Source organism: Protomyctophum parallelum (genome assembly GCF_964188405.1).
Source record: "Protomyctophum parallelum genome assembly, chromosome: 18".
NCBI classification, from domain to species: Eukaryota; Metazoa; Chordata; class Actinopteri; order Myctophiformes; family Myctophidae; genus Protomyctophum; species Protomyctophum parallelum.
Genome location: NC_139716.1, coordinates 27,748,585 through 27,771,355, shown reverse-complemented (window position 1 = coordinate 27,771,355; position 22,771 = coordinate 27,748,585). Strand labels below are relative to the sequence as shown.

The window sequence follows — 22,771 nt, the reverse complement described above, 5'->3', positions numbered from 1 at the left end:
TAGCTTTTTAAATCCTCTTGAGACAATCCAAAGTGCTCTAAACCTCTTCAATGAGATGCGGAGGAGGCTGCTCCCCCGGTGAAAATGTGTGAGCCCATTTAAAAGCCCTCTTTAGTGCCGTGTTTGTGTAGGCATCATAAACCGCAATGATGGCGGGAATAAGTCAAACCAGGACACTGTTAAAGTTTAGTTTATTTTCTGCGGTCAGTATTGACATTGTTGTCAGGCTAGACACCTCTTATCTTTTTAACTTTAACGTTTTGTCTTTTCACGTAAATTAACACCCCTACATGATCGTACTACAGGGTCACACAAAAGTATCACAAGTAGCAGAAGCGGCACGGTTTGACGTTGCAGATTTGCTACTTTTGCTATTTCTTCTCTCTCTCTCTCTCTCGTACAGACAAAATGTCCGTGTAAAGAAGAATGACAAGAGCATAGAATAGACTCGGTAGAACAGAAGACTTGAGTGGAATACAAACACAATTGAAGTGACACTCATTCTCTAAACGCGTCTCAACAGGGACGGCACTGACGACAAGAAGAGGGTCTAGGTCTGTCTGTCTCGCTCGTCAAAACACCATTTTCAATAGCTTGACAACTAAATGTTATAGACTTATGGCCTATTCATACTCGTATTTTACGGCTGTTTCGGCGCTGTAGTACCGAATTGATTTCGGCTCGTCAGAAATTTTCAGTAGCACCGAAGAGCCGACTTTAGGACGGTTTATTGTGTAATAGATTGGATACGTCTTTTCAAATACGGCCGTTAGTACTGTTAATTCAACATCCGGTGAGGGGAGGATACGGATCGTGTATGTATTGTGTATATAAATCAGCGCATACAGTGGGTGGGCTTTAGACCGGATGTAAGCCTTGCACACTAAATAGAAACCAGGCATTATGACTTGCTGTTTGCTGTATCTGTTTTTTTAAACATTTTAATTAGGCGGTAAGGGAGCTGGATATTGAATTTGAACTAGAGGTTGAGAATAACAGCTCTAAACACATTCACACTTTAAATCAGTCTGCGAGCACATTTTCAATTTGAAGATATAATTATGAAAACTTTTCCTGGCAGGTATGAGGAATATTAGGAACTCATAACTCGACATATTTCATGTTCTTGAACAAATGTACTCAACTGTTTATTCAGTAGGTCTAAATAGCTGGCTGGCTTAATTATGCAAGTCAGTTCATCTCCAAGGCCTGTCTTTGTTCGAGTGATATTCAAGGGCCACCTGGGGACAGGAGGGTGATGGTTTGTTTACGGTTTGGAGTCTGTTCCTGTGGCAATTTGTGTAACAAAATAATTTGTGTTGATAGCGGGAACAAATGGTTGATCAATGGGTAAGCATCTCGTCTTCAGAGAAGCAGTGAACACGCCTATATTCTCACCTCTGTTTGTGAAACTGTACTTAATTCCATGACATTGAATGTAATTTGGTCATTCTACCCAATGGCGTAAGACCGTCGGAGGTGCCTATGCTATGCTGTGCTGTACTTTGCTGAAATAAACATCTCATCTGCCGTGTGCCATCTCACACTTTTCTCCGGTGCTCTCCCAGTTTGTATTTTGTATGATATAGAGTGTATGGTATAAACCAGCTACCACAGGTATGCTCAGTTTATACAATTAGCAAGGCTCCACACAACTTGCAAGCTGTAGGCTAAAACAAGCTGCAGGCTAGGGACCAGTTTTGAATTGCAGCCGTCCGTAGGTGCCCTTTGAGAGCGGTTTTGAAGGAGTTAAGAGATTCGCACGACTTAATGATGTTGGTAGGGCGTTCTACATTTTGGTGGCATAGGAGCGAAATTAATTTAGGTGTATCGAATCTTGTGGACCAGACTCATTGCAAGATGCTGTACTCTGTCGTCAACCCTAAGCCATTCCAGCCTGTCAAAGTGGACAGGGGATTCGAACCGCCGACCCATGGATCATTGGACGACCTGCTCTACCTCCTGAGTCGTGTGATGATATTGTCACCTACTCTAACCAAGAAGCCATCTGCCTTGCTGAGATTAGGAACAAGTTGCAGTCACAAGCTGATGTCATGTAATTTACATATATTAGAACAGTAAAGGCCCTAGTATGCTTCCTTTTACTTGTGGAATGCCACAGCTCACTGGGAGGGGGGGGAGGGGCAGTGTTCCGTTCATCTCCACCATCTGTTCTCTCCCCTCCAGGTAGGATTGCATCCAGCTCACTGATGTGCTATCAAAACCAATTGCTTTTAGCTTGTTAACCAGTATGGAGTGGTTCATGGTGTCAAAAGCCTTTTGGAGGTCCAGCATGACCATGCCGCAGCATCCACCTCGTGTTTGATGTGGTCACTCAAATAGAGGAGGCATGTGTCAGTGGAGTGGGATGTTCTGAAGCCGGACTGGAATTCGTCCATTAATTTATTTGTGGCAAGATACTTTTCAACCTGTTCATAGACTATTTTGTCCATCACTTTCGAGATGGAGCTAAGAATAGAAATAGGGTGGTGGTTGCCGGGGTCTTTGCTCTCCGGTACGACTGCTGAGTGTCGGTATAGAAAAACCTTTATCCTGGTACAGAGTTAATCCCATGGGATTAAATGGAGTGGCGTGTGAGATTTCTGAGGGACAGGATGACAGTAAACTGTTGCCTTACAAACTCTCCTTTTTGTCACACATACTATTGGGTCAGCGGCATATATATTAAACTAGAGGGTGGACTGCCCCGCCCCCCAGCTATGCATTTCAATCAAAGTTGCTCAGTGGCGTTTGAAGCACCCGGAAGAACGCTCTACAACAAATGTTGGTGCCCAAATAAAAAAGTGCTAACCTCCATGATATCGTCATCATTAAAATAGTTTGACGGCCGCTAATTGTTTAATCAAACGACTCTGCCTAATACGCTATACCCGACATTTGTTTTTAATGCGTTTAATTCCCCGCATTTTAATATTTAAAAAGAAACTCTGGCTTTGCCGCGGTCCTGGTGACGAGGCCACCATGTTCTGATGACGAAACCGGAAATCAACCCATGCGCTGGGCTGCTATAGGGCTTCTGGGAAATTGAGCCCAATGCAAGTGGACGGGGGGGTTTGTCTGGACTACAACACCTCGTGGAGGCGGATCTTGTATCGCATTGTCATGGCCGCTGGTGCTGATTATCATAACAAGCCGACGGACCGGATTTTCGTCGTTGAAAGCTGCAAACACTTCAGCGTATGCTCTAAAGGTAATAAAACAATCTCGGCAGCGTGTAGAATATTTGATTAAAATGCGGGTAAAGCGTTTCATGGAGTCAAACTGTTGAAATAGGTTGTATAATATTTGGTATTCCTACAAATTGATCAGCCCCGCCGGGTGCTACCATATAGCACAGGCGTGACTGACTCCCCTCTCACCTTGGAGGCCCGCCTCTCGTTCTTGATGGCCTGCATCATCCCCCGTCGCCCGCCGTGGCAACTGGCGTGCTCGCCCTTGGCGGCGCCGGCGGCCGGCGAGCTGAGCTGGGAGGACGCCTCCGGGAGGACGCTGACGCTGTTGGCGGGCGACACGCTCAGCAGCATGCCATGGTTCTCCGCCCCTTTCAGGCAGCCCACCGTGTTCCGCCTGCCCGAGGTGGGAGCAGGGGCATGTGTCTCTGTAGGAGGGGCCAAACGACAAAAGAATTAGTAGAGAGGCTGAAACAATATATATATCGCTTGTTTTCTCATAGGGAATTCTCTGTCTATTACGTTTTCTGATTTAATCAAATAATCAAGAATAATCAATAATCGTGTGTTTCTGAAGTGTTTTGGTTCTTTTTTTAAATGTCAAAACAATATATATATTTAAAATAATTGACTAATTAGCCCTAGCCTATAAAACTTCATCATACGGTGAAAAGAGAAGAGAAGGTGAACCACACAAAGGAGAAATGGACAGAATTATTCACCCAGCACATTATTTTGCTGTGTGCGTGAGTGCGTGCATGCATGCCTGCGTGCCTGCGTGTGTGCGTGCGTGCGGTGCATGCGGCGCGTGCGCGCATGCGACCCGTCGTGCGTGCGTGCCAAAGAAATATTTATTCAGATGAAACCATCCCATCACCACAGGCACACACCATGCGAGCGTCCCTTGTACATTCTTCAATAGAGAATTAGATTTGTTCTAAATGCTTCACATCGGATTCCCCGCTGTCACTCCCACATAAACGTCAGCTGCCCACAATCATCTCTCGTGCTTTTCATCAGGCATCAATTAAAGAGCTCTCCAGCTGGAGAAGACGCAAATTATGCCATGTTGCAGTATAGAAGGGAAAGGGGGAAATAATGAGACCGTGCTGATGAGAGAGAGCGCAGCCATGGCGCCCGGCGCGACGGATCACAGGAGCTGATAATCATAATCATCCTTTGCCTACAGGGATGTCAGTACGTGGGTAAGCCATTATGGACTGCAGGTTGAATAATGGCATGCATAAGGAGAAGAGACTGGAGCAGCACGGACATTTAGAGCCTTTTATTTAGGTGCTATTGACTAACGTTTCGACCTTGCGGTCTTCATCAGTCATGATGACTCTGATGAAGACCGCAAGGTCGAAACGTTAGTCGTTTGTGTACTTAGCACCTAAATAAAAGGCTCTAAATGTCCGTGCTGCTCCAGTCTCTTCTCCTTATGCAACTCATGATGTCCTTGAACCTGTGAAGCACCGGATCAGCCGTTTTAGGCTTGAGGCGCGTTGGTAGACTCCCTTTGAATAATGGCATGTTGCATTGTCTGGGATTCCTGTCTGGGAGGAGTAGTTTACCCGGGTAATTACTTATTTTCTATCAATTACACACCCCATGAAGCCTTGAATTCATGAATATTTGTTTTGTAATTTGTCGCATTCCTATGAAGCCAATAATTTGATGACCGGTTCATCGGTCAGCTACCGGCGACTCATCAAATTATTGGCTCAGGAATTAATGCCACAAAAACAAAGAACCTCCATTAATTCAGGACTTCATGGGGTGTGTATAGTCAATAGAAAAAAGTCGTTTTTTGGGTGAACTACTCCTTTAGCGTTATGCAGCCATGAGGAAAGATATACAATTTACAAGACGCTCTTAGTCTTAATCCAGAGCAATTTACAGTAAGCAAGAACAAAAATCTATGTGTGTGTGTGTGTGTGTGTGTGTGTACTGCTAAAATTCGACACACGCGTTCCACCCCACCACAGGGAGTGCAGTGCCCGGTGTCCATATATGGAGCTGGCCTGTTCTGACTGCATTGACTCCATATTTGGGCATGCCTGACAAAGAACTCCATATATGGGCATAAAAGGGACACGGACATAATGTCTGGGTGGGGCATCCATTTCCAACTTGCATCGTTCCAAGTAGGCCGGTGCCCAACGGGCACCGCTGTAGAGGCTCCAATGGTCACCGCTCTAGTACATCAAATACACAAATAGTCATCGTGAATCATACGTAAGCTAAGAACCTAACAGTGGAATATATATATATATATATATAATGAAACTATGTGTATAGACTATATTGCTATGTCTACATAATGTTTTCTATTTCTTCTCTTGGGTGTCCACGCCCGACAGAGCGACTCCATTGCAATATGGCTCTCTGTGCAAAGCAATTTACAACCGTAAACCGTCTATAATAGGTGAAACAAATCCAGTGGTGGAAAGTAACTATAAGTACAGGTACTGTACTTAAGTACAATTGAGGTATTTGTTACTATGAAAACCTGCATTTCATGTCAGTCAGTCACGACTCGTGTCAGTCAGTCCGTCACCCTCCATATATGGCCGTTTCCATATATGAAGATCACGACGCTGACCTCATTAAACCCTTGATAGCCATACATGGAGAAGACTGGATCATCACCTAGATCTGCATATATGGAGCCGGCCAGCAACTCTACATCTGGCCTCACGGACACCATGTTGATCTGACCCTTATATATCCATATAAGGCGCTGACCTGTTCTGACATTCCATATGTTGATCCTTCCCCACCCTTCCTTGCTCTTCGACGTCTCCATTTTGACTGATACTGTACCTGTCCATTCAAACTCTATAGACGGGCCCGCCCCAAAAGTCATTGGCGCAGCCACGGCCGGCAGCCGGCGAAAACTAGAGTAAAATTTAAAATCAAAGCCCAGGCTCTACATGGGCCCTATAACTGCATGGTGTCATAGCGCATGTCGGGAGCCACGAGGGAGGTTTAACCGGCCAACGCATGTGTCTTATACCGACGACGCATATCAGGAGCCACGGTACACTCCCGCGGCTGTTATCGGCAGTTGCGGCGAATCCCCCAGAAGGAAGTCACTAATGTTGCTCTGGAGAGGGAAGTCTGGAGCACTCTGGTCGAGCTGTTGCCCCCGAGACCCAACTACGGATAAGCGGTTGGATATGGATGGATGGACTGTTTCAGAAGGAGCGATTGCATTCTCCGACCGGCGGCTGCCGGGGAAGGTGGTGTGTATTATGACACTCCACTGCCGACATAATCCTCCCACCTTCCCCGGCAGGTGCCGCCGCTCCCCTCGGCAGTGCTGGTCGGAGAATGCAACTAACGAACTAACAAAATAAGAAAAATAACAAACTAACTAACTAACAAAATAACGAACTAACAAACTAACAAAATAAGAAAAATAACAAAATAACAAACTAACAAACTAACAAAATAACGAACTAACAAACTAACAAACTAACAAACGAAATAACGAAATAACTAACAAACTAACGAGTACCTTTTGTCTCCTCCTCCGGAGTGATGGTGTTGATCTGAGGCAGGTGGAAGGTGGAGGACGACGACGGGCGATGGAGCCCACTGTGCGTGGCCGCCGGGTGCAAAGGCTGCTGGGAAGAGGACGTCTTTCTGCTCTCGTACAGGAAGACAGTCGCCTGCCTCTGTAGGACCTGCAGGATGGAGAGGAGAGGAGAGGAGAGGAGAGGAGAGGAGAGGAGAGGAGAGGAGAGGAGAGGAGAGGAGAGGAGAGGAGAGGAGAGGAGAGGAGAGGAGAGGAGAGGAGAGGAGAGGAGAGGAGAGTGAAACGCAGATTCACAGAAAAGTCCATAGGAAATTAAAGAAAATAAGGTTTTTGATTGTGTAGTGAGAGAAAGTATTACTTTTCTCAACACGCACACTAATCATGAGTGGAAATGTATATATAGACACAAATGTGGATCTGTAAATCGCAAAGAAAGGGATAAAAGGGGACAGGCAAACTTGTGGAAGTAGCAGACACTGCGGGAGTGTCGGTGAAAGCAGCAGATCGGGCCAATTTCTGTGAAAACATCGAGGATGCCAAAACCAAAAGATATATCCTTAAAACGGGCCCCATGCAAACCAAAAGGTCCATTTCCCTTCGATAACAGTCATACTAGTTTTTCCAAAAACTATTACAATTACACCAATAAAGTTGGGATGGGATTGCCACGCAGCTGGTTGTGGTATTCAGTGTTGTTTTTGGCAGCAAATTTTGATTTTAGTTTTAGTCATAGTCTCTTGAATGGTTTTCACTTAGTTTTAGTCACATTTTAGTCACCTGGAATGTTTTAGTGTTAGTCTAGTTTTAGTCGACTAAATGTCATAAGATTTTAGTCGACTAAATCTACAGGTGATTTAGTCGACAAAAATGTGTTTTGGCAGGCCTTGATGCCGTCGTGATGACTGATTTTACACTTCTACAAGCTCACAACGCGTCACGCTGCGACGCGTTGTGAACTTATAGATCGGCTATTTTCAGCATGCAACTAATTGTAGAATGACTTATACTGGATCTCTTGTCCACTAGTCCCTTTCTAACATTTTAGTCTAGTTTTTATTTTTATAATAATTATAATAATAATATATTTAGTCATCATTGCTTAGTTTTCATTTAGTTTCCATTTAGTTTTCGTCAGTGGAAAAAAAGGTTGCCGAAAAGTCTTTGTCTTGGTTTTAGTCGACGAAAACAACACTGGTGCTATTCACCAAAATTGGACCGCTGTTACTGTGAGCCTTGCTGGCTTTTTGCCAAGCGAAATGCATCCTTCTATATTAATGCATGGGGAAAATGGAATAAATGACTGGAAGCATCTTACCCAAAACATTTTAAAGCATGAACCTTCTCCAATACATATTGATGCATGCGTAGTATATGAGCAATATGGAAATGCAACTGTACAATAGATGCTGCAATGGAAAAGAGTGTGCGTAATGCTGCCATGTTTTGGAGACAGGTCGCATGTACTGTAACACATACTCACTCTAGCATCATGTAACTTGGCGTTCAGGTCTTCCAGGGCCATATAGGGAGACTATAGGTCAGGGAAATGCTGGAAACCTTTTGTCAATAATTGAATTATTGTCTTGATATGAGCCCATTTTGAAAGAGCTAATCAGCCGTACAGAAGGGTCAGTGAAATACCTCCAGTCACCAGATTCAAGATGAGATAATTTACATACGTGTGAAAGCCAACATCATTGGTGAAATAAACTATATCGCTATATAGAGAATAACAGATTAGATCTGTCAAAATGCCGCGGGCAGGTATATTATGGGTGTTACGAAGGAACGAAGTGTCGCTCCGTCATCACAACCATGGTGTCACCAGGTGACATCACGACATTATAAATAGCAGGTTTAAGATTAGAATTAAGCTTTGGGGTCGGTCGGGTCGTCTCGGTCAGTGAGGAGGATGAGCACTCTGTCAGCAGCACGTCTTGTTCCATCCTGCAGCCTGGGATTGACTTGATCTATTTATTTTAACACTCTATATTATCATTATCTAACTGAGCTTCGTTGCTGGAGGAGTGTCCCAACTTTTAAACATGATGATGGGCAATAAAATGAGCACCATTGTCGCCGGCATGTGCGGGGCCGCTTTCATCGCATACTGCATTTTTTTCGACAGAAAACGACGGAGCGACCCGAACTTTAAGAGGAAGCTGAGCGAGCGCAGGGGAAAGCGGAATGCGACCAACGTGAACGGCGCTGGCTTGTCAACGCTGCCTGACCTGAAAGACCCGGAGGCCCTTCAGAAGTTCTTCCTGGATGAGATCCAGTTGGGAGAGGAATTCCTTTCTCAAGGAGACTATGAGAAGGGTGTGGATCACCTGACCAATGCCATTGCGGTGTTCGGACAGCCCCAGCAACTCCTTCAGGTGCTTCAGCAGACTCTGCCTGCTCCGGTGTTCCAGATGCTGCTTACCAAACTGCCCAGTATCAGCCAGAGAATCGCAAATGACCAGTCCCTAGCAGAAGACGACATTGAATGAAAGTATCATCCAGAATCTCAAATGCCCTGCAGTCCCTCTGGCAGGAGAAGATGACATTGAATGAAAGAGTGTATGTGTGATTGACGTACACTCTTATGTTTTTCCACGTTATAATTTGTTTTTTGTGCATCACTATGCTAGACATGGTCATATATGTGTGTTTTGAGTCAAGAAGGTGCACCACTTGTTTTTGCTATTTTGAGTTGTCAAAGTGTTATTTTTGTATTCTAATCTGAATATCAAAAGTTTTCTTTCTAAGATACCCTCAATAAAATGAGAAGTCACTGAAAAGAAAAAATGAGGAGGAGCCAGAGGAGGCTCCACAGGAAGTAGTAGACGCCCCGCCCCCATACAGCAGCGCCACAGCTGACAGTGCAGCCTACTTTGACTACAAGGAGGAGGGTTCTTTCCCCAAGCCTCCGTCGTACAATGTGGCCACGACGCTGCCGTCCGACGACGAGGCGGAGAGAACCAAGGCCCAGACTACCATTCCTCTGGACGACGACTTTGTGAGCCGAGACGACTTTGAGGATGGCGACCAGCTGAGGATAGGCAATGATGGCATCTTCATGCTCACCTTCTTCATGGTGGCGTTCCTGTTCAACTGGATCGGTTTCTTCCCGTCCTTCTCCTCGGCAGCGGGACGCTATGGGGCCATATCTCCGGCTTCGGCCTCTCACTCATCAAATGGATCCTTATTGTCAGGTTCTCCGCGTATTTCCCAGGCTACTTTGATGGACAGTACTGGCTGTGGTGGGTGTTCCTGGTGCTTGGGTTCATGCTGTTCCTCCGAGGCTTCATCAACAATCCACTCGCATCCGCAAGATGGCCGACTCCTTCTCTAACCTTCCCCGAACCCGGGTCCTCTTCAACTACTGAGCCATCCTGGTTACCATCACCTCCATTATCACCCTTCTCTCTCTCTCTCTCTCTCTTTTTTTGTTTTAGGGCCTGGGCAATTGGATTATTTAAAACGTTTTGCCTCGATGGAAAATCAACTGTGAAAATAGCAGATCGACAAAGATGAAATATAATCAGACTAATCGATTTAGTCAATTATAAGAAAATATATATACATACATTAGAATGTATGTGTCAACAATGTAATTAAATTAACTTGCTCCTCTATTATTCAATTAACCTATATGGTACATAAGAAGTGGCTTATTGGTTCTTCTGATAATATATAGGTTTCAATATTATTTTCATTGAATTGCCCTAGCTCTCTCTCTCTCTCTCTCTGAGAGACACTCTATTATACTGCCTTTCTTTTGACCCAATCAAAGATGGAAAGAAGACCTCCAGTAGGTTTTAATTTAAAAAAAATAATTTCAAGGACCCCCCCCCCCATAACTCTGAGAGTGTACAAATGCCCCATTTGTACGCTCTTAGAGTTGCAGACCTACAGGTAGCTCTGGTCCATAGCCTTCTACTGCTTCGATTCTGCCCTGCAGTAAGGCTATGGGACTTTCAGTTTAAATCTCAAATCGAAATCAGACCAGCCTCTCCTCTTTTGTGGAAATCTCACAAACGTTTGACCTACTCACCAATACAAAGACGTGTTGTGTCAATAGAAAGCCTACTTTCCTTAGTGGCCGCACTCTGAGCCCCCCACCACACGTATAAACGGTACTTTTTGGCCAGAAAGGGATTTCTTTTCACCGGAGGAAAAATATTCGCTATGAGGCAGTTCTCTGGGCAATATCGGTAGGAGGGCGCAGCGCAGTAACTAAAAGTTTTCCAGTGGAAACAAAATCCCTTTTTGGCCAAAAAGTACCGTTTATACGTGTGGTGGGGGGCTCAGAGTGCGTCCACTAAGGAAAGTAGTCTTTCTAATGACACAACTTGCCTTTGTATTGGTGAGTAGGTCAAACTTTCGTGAGATTTCCACAAAAGAGGAGAGGCTGGTCTGATTTCGATTTGAGATTTAAAACTGATAATCCCATAGCCTTACTGCAGGGCAGAATCGAAGCAGTAGAAGGCTATGGACCAGAGCTAACCTACAGGTATAGTGCAGTGTCCATTTGGAACCCACTCAAGGAACCCTGAGTGTCCCCGGACGACACATTGAGAACCTCTGGTGTAGAGGATCAGCCTATAGATGCTGACTCGGCTGGGTTTCCCTTTAGCATTTCTCATTATCTGCTTGTTTCCCATTTATTTTGTCAAATATTATATTTTTAGAAGGCATCCGATGCCCGTGCCGTGAATGCTACTTTGTATGAGTATATTGTTCGCTGTCGACCGGAAACTGGCCAAAACGGTCACTTTTTAATAGATAGATCTGTAATTATTATTTAGCTCTTGATAATACTTTTCATCGGTTTTAATATTTGTAAAAATCACAGACACGTATATAGCCTTCAACCTGGTGTCCCTGTGTTGGGAATGTCATTGTCGGCATTTTGTTTGTTTTAGAAAGTGGCACAATTAGCACAATAAGCTGCAGTGTGTTATGATGTGACGTGTTCTGAGCTTGTAGATGAGGATCTTTCCCTACTTTCTGTGCGACACTGACACGGCAGACATATGACATGGGGAATTAATTTATAAAAAACACAAAGGATGAAATATTATGGAGTAGGTTTCTGCCCGACAGCACCGATAGGTCTATTTAACCCTCTAAGACCCAGCGTTGCTTTATAGCAAAAAAAATATTTTAATTAATTACTTAATTTTATTTTTTTCTGTTCTTTTTCACCTAAACGTCATCAGTGATGTTCATTGCAATGCCATTGCAATGCTATTGGTCATGATATTTGCATATAAATACCCCCCACAGAGGCTGAAATTCACACAAATAAAAAAATTCTGTACTTTAACCTATGACTTTTGACCTTTAGCCCTAATAAAAGTAAGTGAAATAATTATGTAATATATGTTTTTTTGTTATCATTAGAATGTGTAGAACATGTTTTATTCATTATTGTGAAAGATATCCCCCAAATGTAAATTATTAATTTATTATATTATTATATAATTATTATAAGTTTTTCATCAAACTTTATTTCTTTTATTTTTTTTAACATATTTTTTGTCCTAGTCCTAGTAGTACAAAGTAGTAGTAAGGTTGAAATCTATTTTGTGCAAGTAGAAATTAATGCGGGTCTAATGGGTTAAAATCCCATCCCATGCACATTATTTGCACATTACCAGATAGGTGTGGAGGAGGCAGGCGCGGGTGGTCAGTGTCTCACACTTATTACGCCTATTAGTGGTGATGCGCGATACTATCGGTAGTATATCGATATCGTCTGATTCGCATTAAAAATCCAATATCACTATCCAACCGACATCAAAACAATTCAGATGTTTTTCACCGATATTTCACAGACATTAACTCAATAATAATGTGACCGTTGATGCCTTTGAAAATGAAAACGCAAAGAGTCAGCAATGATAATAATGTGATTTGTCGTTATAAGACGATAAGATTGATATTGTGCATCTCTAGTTTCGATTTCACATTACGTCGTACGACGATGTCTACCCGGCAAAAATAGCCAATGGCTACCACTTAAGCTCACAATGCATCACGTACGACCAGATAGTACAAATCTTGCCATCTCTGCACGATTATTTCAAACTTTTGCTTCGATTATGACCAATGAACAATTATTGTTGTAGATTACTTGCCCACATCACATTGCGAGGCGGCGTGTTGTGAACTTGTCGATCGACTATTTTCGCTGTTTTTGTACACCACCAAATACAATGAAGTACGAAGTGTTTAATCAGACTAATATATTAGTTGAATATAAAAAAAATATTATAAATTTGTTTTTGCGTCAAATTGTTATATAATTAAAATATATATAAAAAAAAGAATTAAAAAAAAAGAATTAAGCTTTGGAACTTTAGTTGTGACTTACTCACACTTGACTATTGAACCCATATAGCCTGCGTCAAGAGCTCCCATTTCTATCCCTTACTACTAAACTAAGGTGGGACCTCTCGCCTGGTATTCCCAGACCATATCAGGCTCTTGATTTAGAGCCTCGGTTACAATGGGGCTGCTAATATGAATGGTGTCTTTTCAGGTGTTCAAGCAAGAATATTAGAGAAAGAACCCCTTGCCCAATGTGTTCATTAATTGTGCCGCTCATAATCTTAACCTTGCCCTCAACCACTCTGTTAATGACGTCCCTGGAGTAAAGCAGTTTTATGACACTGTAGAGGCGCTTCTACAACTTTTTTGGTCACAGTATCAAAAGATGGGCTTTGCTTAGTGAGTTATTGACGCCAGAGAGTAGAAATGTCACAATAAAGCGATTATTGCTGGTCCTCTTGCCATGTATGGGCTTGTTACTTTAATCCATTTTGTTTAAAAAATGTCTTCTAAATCCTGACAATCTTCTGAAATACTTATGTTTCTATATCAGTGGTGCTCAATATTTCATGTCAAGGAACTCACCATTTTTGTAAGAGGTCGCTGAAGATGCCCATCTAAAAATATGTTGTTCCAGGGACACCCCCAGAAGCAAAGATTTGAGTTAAAAATGTTTGTTCTGAAAAATATATATATATTCCACATTTTCACGATTTTTCATGAGCTTGTAGATCTGCTATTTTTCAATAGCTAAATGATAACATAATGTTTAAAACACCAAAAGGGGTTCCTGCCCAAAATGGATTAAGGCACAGATATGGAGACATTATAAAAGCCCTTATTAACCTTACCAGTGAGAAAAAAGAGGAGTGGGGTGAAGCAAATGTAGCTTTATATTTTTGGTCAACATGCAGACCAAGATTTTGGAATGTATAAACGCTGCCTAACAGTTAATGCAAGCGTAACAGACAGATATCCTCAAAACATGTAGGGCTCCATTTTCGTCAATCTTCTTTGCCTTCTTTTACTATTTTGCTAAACATTTTTGAATAGTTAAAATGGCCAGTCTACAAGCTCACACCGTGTCAATGTAGATTGGCTAGTTGAACTATTCAAAAATGTTTTTCAAAATAGTAAAAAAAAGGCAAAGAAGTTTAGGGATAAGGGGTTTAGTGGTGACGAAAATGGAGCCGCTAGTCTATTGAAAAGTGCACTTGATGTTTTGAAGGAGTACAGGGAGAAATGAGATGAGGCTAAATCCACAACTGTTTCTATAGCAACTTAATGGGGCAGTCAAACACAGTTTGAAATAACCAGGGCGAGAAAGGTTAAGCGTCACTTTGACGAGCTTCCTGAAGACAGTCGCCTTGCTGACGGAGAAAGCCACTTTCGGTTCAACGTTTTCTATGCCTGTCTCGACATAATCATACGACAACTTTCCTAAAGATTCACCAGCTTGCATGGAACAACACACTGTTGGAGTTACACCAAGCTGCCCGACGGCTTAGTGAGCACTACAGACGTGACATAGCCCACAGCTTCCCTGGCCAGCTGCTTTCTTTCAGAACATGTTTCAGGGACCAGATACCAAAACAAAAGTCTACAATTTACAATTTAGGCATTTAGCAGACGCTCTTAATCCAGAGCGATTTACATTAAATTGTAATAAAATGTAACTGAATTGAAATGTAACTTCAAGCTTTCATTATTATGCTATGCCTATCTCCATTCTCCACAATGAAACAGTATTTATTTTTGACTGACTAGCTTCCCTGCGCAGTGACAGGATGTCAGTGACTCTGTGCATGTATGTACAGTAAACTGTATAATCGCTGGGGCCCGGACCATGCGTAATCAATTTGTTTCCGCCACTGCACACGCACATACCTGTATGGTGAGGCAGTAGGACACCACCATGATGACCAATGGGATGAAGAAGGCCACAAAGGAACCAATCAGCATGAAGTGTATCTCGTTGAGAACACAGCTGCCGTCGACGAACACCTTGTCCTTGTTATGCAGGCCGATGACTGGGATAGGCATGGACACACCTGGACACAGGGACACAGAGATGGGCATAACGTCACATCAGGGATCTACATACATGAGCCTAAAAGGTACAATGACCAACAGATACATATATCCATATAACTTGCTCAGGGACGCGCTTCTACACTACAGTGGCCGTTATCATGCATTGATACGAGAAAGAAAGAGAGAGAGAGAGAGAGAGAGTGCACAGTTGCGCTGGTCAGCTCCCAGTGACCAAGATAAAACTGTGTTTGCACTGGTCAGCTAGTAGATTCCTGACGAAGACCCGGAAGGGTCGAAACGTTGAATCTTCTAATATTAAATTGACTGGCAGCTTAACAATACGGTGTGTGGACATCCTACCTTCCTTCTGTACTGGTCAGCAGCTCCTATTACCAACAGTAGAAGTCTGTGATTTGTACATGCACGGTACTGTGCAAGAGGTTATGTGAAGGCTGAGCCTTCACATAAACCAACCCCACAGAAGCACAATGACGTAGTGGCTTCTGTACTTCCTTTGTTTGCGTTTAGATAGTCCAATATGGCTCTTTAAGGCAAGCGCGTTTGATCGTTGTGTATACATGAATGGCAGAGGGCTGTTTATACTGTGCTGGCAGATGTGTAGTGGTTTGAACGACCGCTCAATACCTGCATGGAACATTGCAGCTTCAAAGCCGCTTGTGTGCCATTTGAATTTCATTGCGAGGCTTAAGAGGGAAACACACAGATTAAGATGAATGCGCACCCTAATCCCTTTTTGTTGTTGTGCCCTTTTATCATCATCAATATGAGTGTGCGTGCGTGCGTGCGTGCGTGCGTGCGTGTGTGTGCGTGCGTGCGTGTGCCACTTCTATATTTCTTCTGTCTGCATATCAGCGTATGTGTACTGGTGTGTACGGGTATAGTGTGCACCAAAGCTCACAATGCAGTTCTGAGCTTGTAGATCTGCTATTTTCGACAACACCTGAGTAACACCCGAGCGCAAGCAAAAAACTATAGGTGACATTCACACCAGAGAGCTTTGCTGCGATACAAAAGGAATCCTGCTGCGCATTTTCAGAAAGTGCACTTTGTTTGGCCTGTGTGAAGGCTCATTCGAATCCTAACGCGTATCAAAGAACCGCATTCTACTCCGAGCAAAAACGGGGGTTTCGCTTCGCTTCCAATCGCACTTGATTACGATTCGGTGCAGGTGTGAATGCAAGCCGCAGTAAATAAAGGAAATGAAGCAAACGTGTGTGGCGGGTGAGGAGCTGAACACAGTTGGAGACGGAGAAGGCATATTTTACGTTCACATAAAAACACTGCAGTCAGTGCAGTGTATTATAGCCTACAGAATATTCTGTTTGTCTGTCTGTCTGTCTGTCTGTGCGTGCCGTAAACATGGAGTGCTGTCACTGTGTGGGGACTGGGGAGTAGGGACTTTCATCTCGATAAACTTGTAAACATTTTGCGCTGCTGTCTGTTATACCAGTGCGCTCAGCGCTGTGGCACATGGAGTCCATGCCCAAAAGAACAGTGCGAGGCTGCGTGCATATAGTGTGAGTGAGAGAGAGGGGGAGTTGGGTCCAGTCCCAGACGGCAGGACACATGCGCGTATAATTTTATCACCATAGATTTCACTGTGTAGGCTAGTTTATGAATGGAACACATTGATAGGAGGTCCCCCCTGCTGCGTTTCCAATTGCTGCGGATGACAGTGTGAAGGCGAACCGCAGCAAATTAAATATGCAAGAATCCCAATTTCTCCGCCCATTCGCATTGAGTCTACCGAAGTATTAGGTGGTAATGGGAGCTAAAAGTGTGCATCCTATGTGCATCCTCAACGTCAAAGTCGTACGATTTGTCGTTACCGCAGTGAAATTTGTTCTCCGCATTTGACCCATCTCTTGGAGCGGTGAGCCGCAGCCAAGGAGTGGTGAGCTGCAGCCGTGCCGCGCTCGGGAATCATTTGATTAGTAGATTTGACCCCCCAATTCAACCTATTGATGCTGAGTGCCAAGCAGGGAGGCATTGGGTCCCATTTTTACAGTCTTTGGTATGACCTGGCCGGGGATCGAACCCCGACCTCCCAGTTTCAGGGCAGACACTCTAACCACAAGGCCACTGACTGGTCATTTACAAACATATATTTGTCACACACACCAGAAATAGGGTCCATTTGGAAGGAACCCTTCCTCTTCCTCTTGGCTGGATTGAACACACCAAACTCCCCTCAAAGAGCCAGAATGCGAAATGCTTGTCATTCAGCCTCACTTTGAGTTGCTCAGTGGACTGTCTCTCACACGGCGATATGGAGGAAAAAATCACACCTGCGTGACGTGATCGGCACTGTTATCACCATACATCACATTCCGTGCTCAGCCAGTCAGCTTGAGCACATTCCGCGCACGTGCGCACGCACACACACACACACACACACACACACAAACAGCCTCACAATACAACACAGCTCAGTGTTAGGGAACCCTGTAACGTGTGGAAGACCCATAGATCCATAGATCCATACACCCGTGACCCATAGATCCATAGACCCCAAGGTAGCCGCAATTAAGTAATACATATAGCAAGAGAGTTCAAAGGGTGCAGATGAAGAACAGCTGCACTAATTGGCGTCGTTAAGGCATGCATGGCAACAGTTTGTGTCTCGTGTGATGTCACACCAGAAGATATAAGATGATGCACCATGTTGAAAATGACTGTAGACGTCGAGAGAGAGAGAGAAGAGAGCGGGACAGACAGACAGACAGACAGATAGTGATGTTGTCCTGGACCGTTTCCAAAGCGGGAGGACCAAAGCTAGCCTATCATGCTGCTGTAGCAGTGAGGAACAATCTGTATTCCTTTGGAGGCTGTGATGGAGGGACCTTCATGGAACAGATGGATGTCCATGTCTTCAACACAGTGTCTTTATTCTGGAAGAAGTTACCTCCAGTGGAACCTGGAAGAGGGGACGGTCACCTTGAGGTTCCATCCAAGCGCTCCACTCACACAGCTGTGTTGGTTGAAGATACAGTCTACATCTGGGGAGGCTATCCTTACAGTAATGTGCTTTATGCATTTGATGTTGACTCCCACAGATGGTTCCAACCCAGGGTTTCTGGGACTGTTCCAAAGGGAAGGAGCTACCACTCAGCCTGTGTGTTGGAGAAGGTCATGTTTATCCATGGAGGAAACACCAAGCTGACTGGAAACACTAATGACATGTACAAGTTGGACACCAGCACAATGGTCTGGTCTTTAATTAACACCTAATTAACAAGGAACACCTCCTGATTCACAATGTCACTCTGCTACCATCATTGGTACCAAGATGTTTGTATTTGGGGACTGGAGGTCCCAGGGCTACAACACCATCAGAGTGTTTGACACAGAGACCAACGTCTGGCTGAACACACCTTCTGCACAACTTCTACCAGAAGGACGCTGGTGTCATTCAGCATTTACCTACAATGGAGAGCTGTACATATTTGGTGGCTGGAACGCTAAGCAGAACTTCAATGATGTGTGGAAATTCAGTCCAGAGACCTTCTTCTGGAAGACGTTTGAGCCCAAGGGGAAAGGACCATGTCCAATGAGATCGTATCATCCTCTTTGGAGGAAGGAAAGGAGATTACACTATCTCTGATGAGCTGTTCATCTTAGACTTGAGTTCTTGTCTTAAGACGTTATGTAAGCTAGAAGTTATTCAGTACGCTCTGGACCAATCAGAACTCCCACACGTCATCAGGTGGGAACTGGCAGCCATGTCAACCAATGACAACAGACGACAACAACAATAACAACCGAGACCACATTCCAGACGAAGGAACAGCAGAAAGATCAAGAAATGATGGATCAACATATCATCCCACCTGATGGTGAGCCACCTCTCAGCATCACTTACTGAGATTCAAACCTCAGGAGACTCCTTCTCTCCAGGCAGGCTCTCTATCCATTCAGCTAGGCATCAAACAATGACAATTGTTCCGTCCAACACAATGTGGTGGAAACACAAACCTGTGTCTGTATGTTCCAAACTGAACACGTGGAACTCTCTTTATTGTATATTTATTTCTATGATATTTTTTTATTTAATGGACCAAGCTGTCCTGAAAGGACTTGGTCCTTTATTGTTATTGTTAGTTGTGTTTTTCCTTCTCCTTCTGCCAAAAATGGCAGTTTTAGCGAAACTTTAAAAAAAAAAAGAAAAAGATTATCTGCCTACAGAAAAAACAAAAATCTTAAAGACTATCTGGTACACAGCAAGCTAAAATAAATCAACACACCAGCACGCCAGAGACCAGAATACTTCAAACCCAAACAAATAGTTAAAAATAGAACTACAATATGCATGTTGGAGATTAAACAACAGATAACAGCCAGCACCAGCAACTGTTTATTTAACAGTGAAAAATGTGGCTTACAATATGTCGGAGAAACAGGTAAATCAATAGCTACAAGGCTGAGACAACACAGATACAATATTAACAATGCAAAAAACTACAAGGATTGTTCAACATTACATGGCTCACGGCATTGAAGCTCTAAAAGTATACCTGGACTTCAACACAATCCCAACTGGACAGTAGGACAAAGACGTTTTAATGAAAAACAGTGGATCAAGAACCTCAACACGGATTTTCCTGGAGGTTTAAACATGCCAAAATATCAGACAAGTTGTTTTGATTTTGTACCAAAACTCCACAGCCATATGTTAAACACAGCCAACAATCAATGGAAATCAGACTTTGAATATAGGGGGCAAATTAGCACATTCCACACCAAGCCAACCTGGGACACGAAGCAAGAGGTGTCACTGACACCCAATGGGCCATTAGACACCGGGCCCAGGAAACAAAAGAGAAACTCATGACAGGGACACCTTGAAATATATACGAATTAGAAGAGCCTGGTTTTTTTTTTCTTTTTTAAATGGAAACAGTAAAAACTCATAACAAAAAATATCTAGTTTTAAAGAATAGACCAAACACGTAAACCTAAATCCCAACGCTAAACCTAAACCTCACAGGAAGCCACGAGCTAGTCATAAAACCTGCCACTGGCTAATTGAGGAGCCATGGGGTGAATTAACCCTAAACAAAGCCCAATAAAGGCTAAATAAACAAATCCTAAAACAATAGGGTAAACTTAAACTCAGGGATAAACTGGAGAAAATCTAAGAGTGGTTAGATCAGGCTTCCTTCAGATACATGGCGAATGCACTCATTCCTTGCATTGTGCTTACATAATGTAAGTACAATGCACTGAAGTCCCCTCAGTCAATCACGCCACTCTTGGCCCTCTCTCTCTCGCTCACTCACTGCCTTGATCTCTCCCACAATGTTAATGTTAAGTTAGTAAAGTTACACCTATTTTATGTAAATAACATGGTCAAATGTGCAGCATTGGGAGGTAAAGGGGAGACACTTTAATTTAATTTAATTAAAAAAAAAAATTAAAAAAGGGACGACAGGATGAGGAAAGGTGTTGTTGCTAATTGTCGAGAGTAATGGCTGCGTGTGATATTGAACAGTCAAACTATTCGTATCAATATACGGCTGTATCAACAAAATAATTATGTCATAGGTATATGGGGGCCTCATATTTGGTCTTGAAACGGGCCTCCAGATTCCTAAGGCCGCCACTGGCTGGATACATTCTCCAATATCAGTAACACACTGCCAGCATTTCTTTTTTGCAGAAACAAATCAAGCTTCATTTATGATTAGCTAGAAAGAGGATTGTTGAAGCAATCAGTTCTGGATTAAAGCGATGCAATTTATAGAAATGCTGCCATGCACTCGTATATACCAGCAGACACCAGTCTATTTTTCAGCTCTCACTGCAGATCAAATTATTGGCTAACACTTCCCACAAGTGCAAGCTCAACTTTGAAAGACTGTTGTTTGTTTTCATGCTCCAGCTTCATGTTAAAATAATCTTCAATTCACACTAAAAGCAAATAGGTTTAAAAGCACATTCAGAAAACTGTTAGGAATTAGAAGACATTTGTAGAATTGCCCTCAGGTCTTATGGTTACGTTTAGGATAGGTTTAGGCGTAGTTTTACTGAGGTTATGTTTAGGAATAAGGTTAGGTTTAGGTGTAGTTTTACTGAGGTTACGTTTAGGAATAAGGTTAGGTTTAGGCATAGTTTTACTGAGGTTACGTTTAGGAATAAGGGTAGGTTTACGCATAGTTTTACTGAGGTTAAGTTTAGGAATATGGTTAGGTTTACGCATAGTTTTACTGAGGTTATGTTTAGGAATAAGGGTAGGTTTACGCATAGTTTTACTGAGGTTATGTTTAGGAATAAGGTTAGGTTTACGCATAGTTTTACTGAGGTTACGTTTAGGAATAGGGATGCATGGAGCTCGATAACAGACACCCGAAAACATCCTGTGTCCTCTATGCATCACAGAAACTCTCCCTTTCCTCCCCCGTGAGGAGCAACCAGGCCCAATTGGTAAGACATTAACAGTAGCAGGGGAGGAACGTTATGCAGCGGGTGTCCGCCCGTTAACCTCGTGCACGAGCATTTTCACGCTTTTTCTTTCCCTCTCCACACGCAAGTTATGAACAAACTGACATACAGGCAATTAACCAGGCTTAGCTGACACTGTGATACAGCATATTAAATATATGTATTAGGCCTAGTAACAGCAATCTGTTTTGAATGATATAAATACAAATGAATGCAGAATCGCCACACAGCAGGCTATGGCACAGAAACCCTGCACTCCAGGGCTGGACTCGGACAAAAATTCGGCCTGGGCATTTTCACATGAATTTGGCCCAGACCGGCCCACCACAACCAGATAGCAGAAACTCTCCCGCCCGCTCCGTCGCGGCACACACAAACAAACAAGCCCTAATACCACCACTTTTACAGAACAACATAGGCCTAAATGATACAAACCAACAGACAACTACACAACCCTTTGTAGAGGGTTTATTTGTCACTCACTGATACAAGTAGCCTACAGTGAAATTATCATGATGGCACTGGCAGAATGGCAGCACACCCGGACCTTTCCTGGTGGCCTGCCGCCTATTGGCCTGCCTGCCTTCTTTTTTTTTAATCATGGCGGCCCCCTACGGTCGCGGCCCACCGGGAAAATGCCCGGTATGCCCTGTGGCCAGTCCAGCCCTGCTGCGCTCTACTGGCACAGCGGCCATAGAACACAACAGAGGCACAGAAACCCATTAGGAAAAAAAGCCATATTTAGGCTACACAATTGCATTTGGCACAGCGCGGTGTGCCGCCGAGCGTGGCCCGACCGGCAAGAACACGATACAAAATATATCCCAGTTCAATTGGGGCACTGCAGCGGCCCGACCATCACTCAGAACACAATAAGACAGTACTGTAGGTCTATAGAGCGTTGCAGTCCCACCCCCTTTCAGAACGACGAGTGGCCCAGGAAATGAATCCCAATGCATTTTTCCCATAGGCTTTTCTTAAAGTATTTATTTAAAGACGGTTACGCCGCGGACAAAGCCAACTCGGATCGTGAAAATCATGACAATGGACACAATGTTTTGGGCCGAACAAATAATTTATAAGAAGATAAACAAAACAAATAGTGTTGTCTCCTGCCTTTATTTTCTTCTTTCTAATTATTTGATCGGCCCAAAACATTGTGTTCATTGTCATGATTTTTCTCCTCTGGTGAAAAGCTGGAATGTGCGCGATGGCAGTC

General features: G+C 43.5%; 2 protein-coding genes and 1 pseudogene across 3 annotated transcripts in view; 2 read left to right on the top strand and 1 right to left on the bottom strand.

Moving 5' to 3' along the window:
• Positions 1–22,771, bottom strand: part of LOC310876054 (5-hydroxytryptamine receptor 2C-like) — a gene marked incomplete at both ends in the record, with an annotated part of 61,354 nt that overhangs the window by 1,793 nt on the left and 36,790 nt on the right. The window contains 3 exons of the mRNA XM_083789501.1: positions 3,381–3,619; positions 6,715–6,883; positions 14,944–15,107. Of these exons, the coding sequence (XP_083645627.1) occupies positions 3,381–3,619; positions 6,715–6,883; positions 14,944–15,107 (572 nt within the window). The remainder of the gene's footprint in view (positions 1–3,380; positions 3,620–6,714; positions 6,884–14,943; positions 15,108–22,771) is intronic.
• LOC310875857 (mitochondrial import receptor subunit TOM20 homolog) lies at positions 8,748–9,331 on the top strand. Its single transcript, XM_083789270.1, has one exon. It carries the CDS (start codon positions 8,781–8,783, stop codon positions 9,225–9,227), a length of 447 nt encoding a protein of 148 aa, XP_083645396.1. The 5' UTR covers positions 8,748–8,780; the 3' UTR covers positions 9,228–9,331.
• LOC310875607 (NEDD4 family-interacting protein 1-like) lies at positions 9,362–10,106 on the top strand (annotated as a pseudogene). Its single transcript has 2 exons — positions 9,362–9,373; positions 9,509–10,106. The product of its transcript is annotated as an NEDD4 family-interacting protein 1-like (transcript).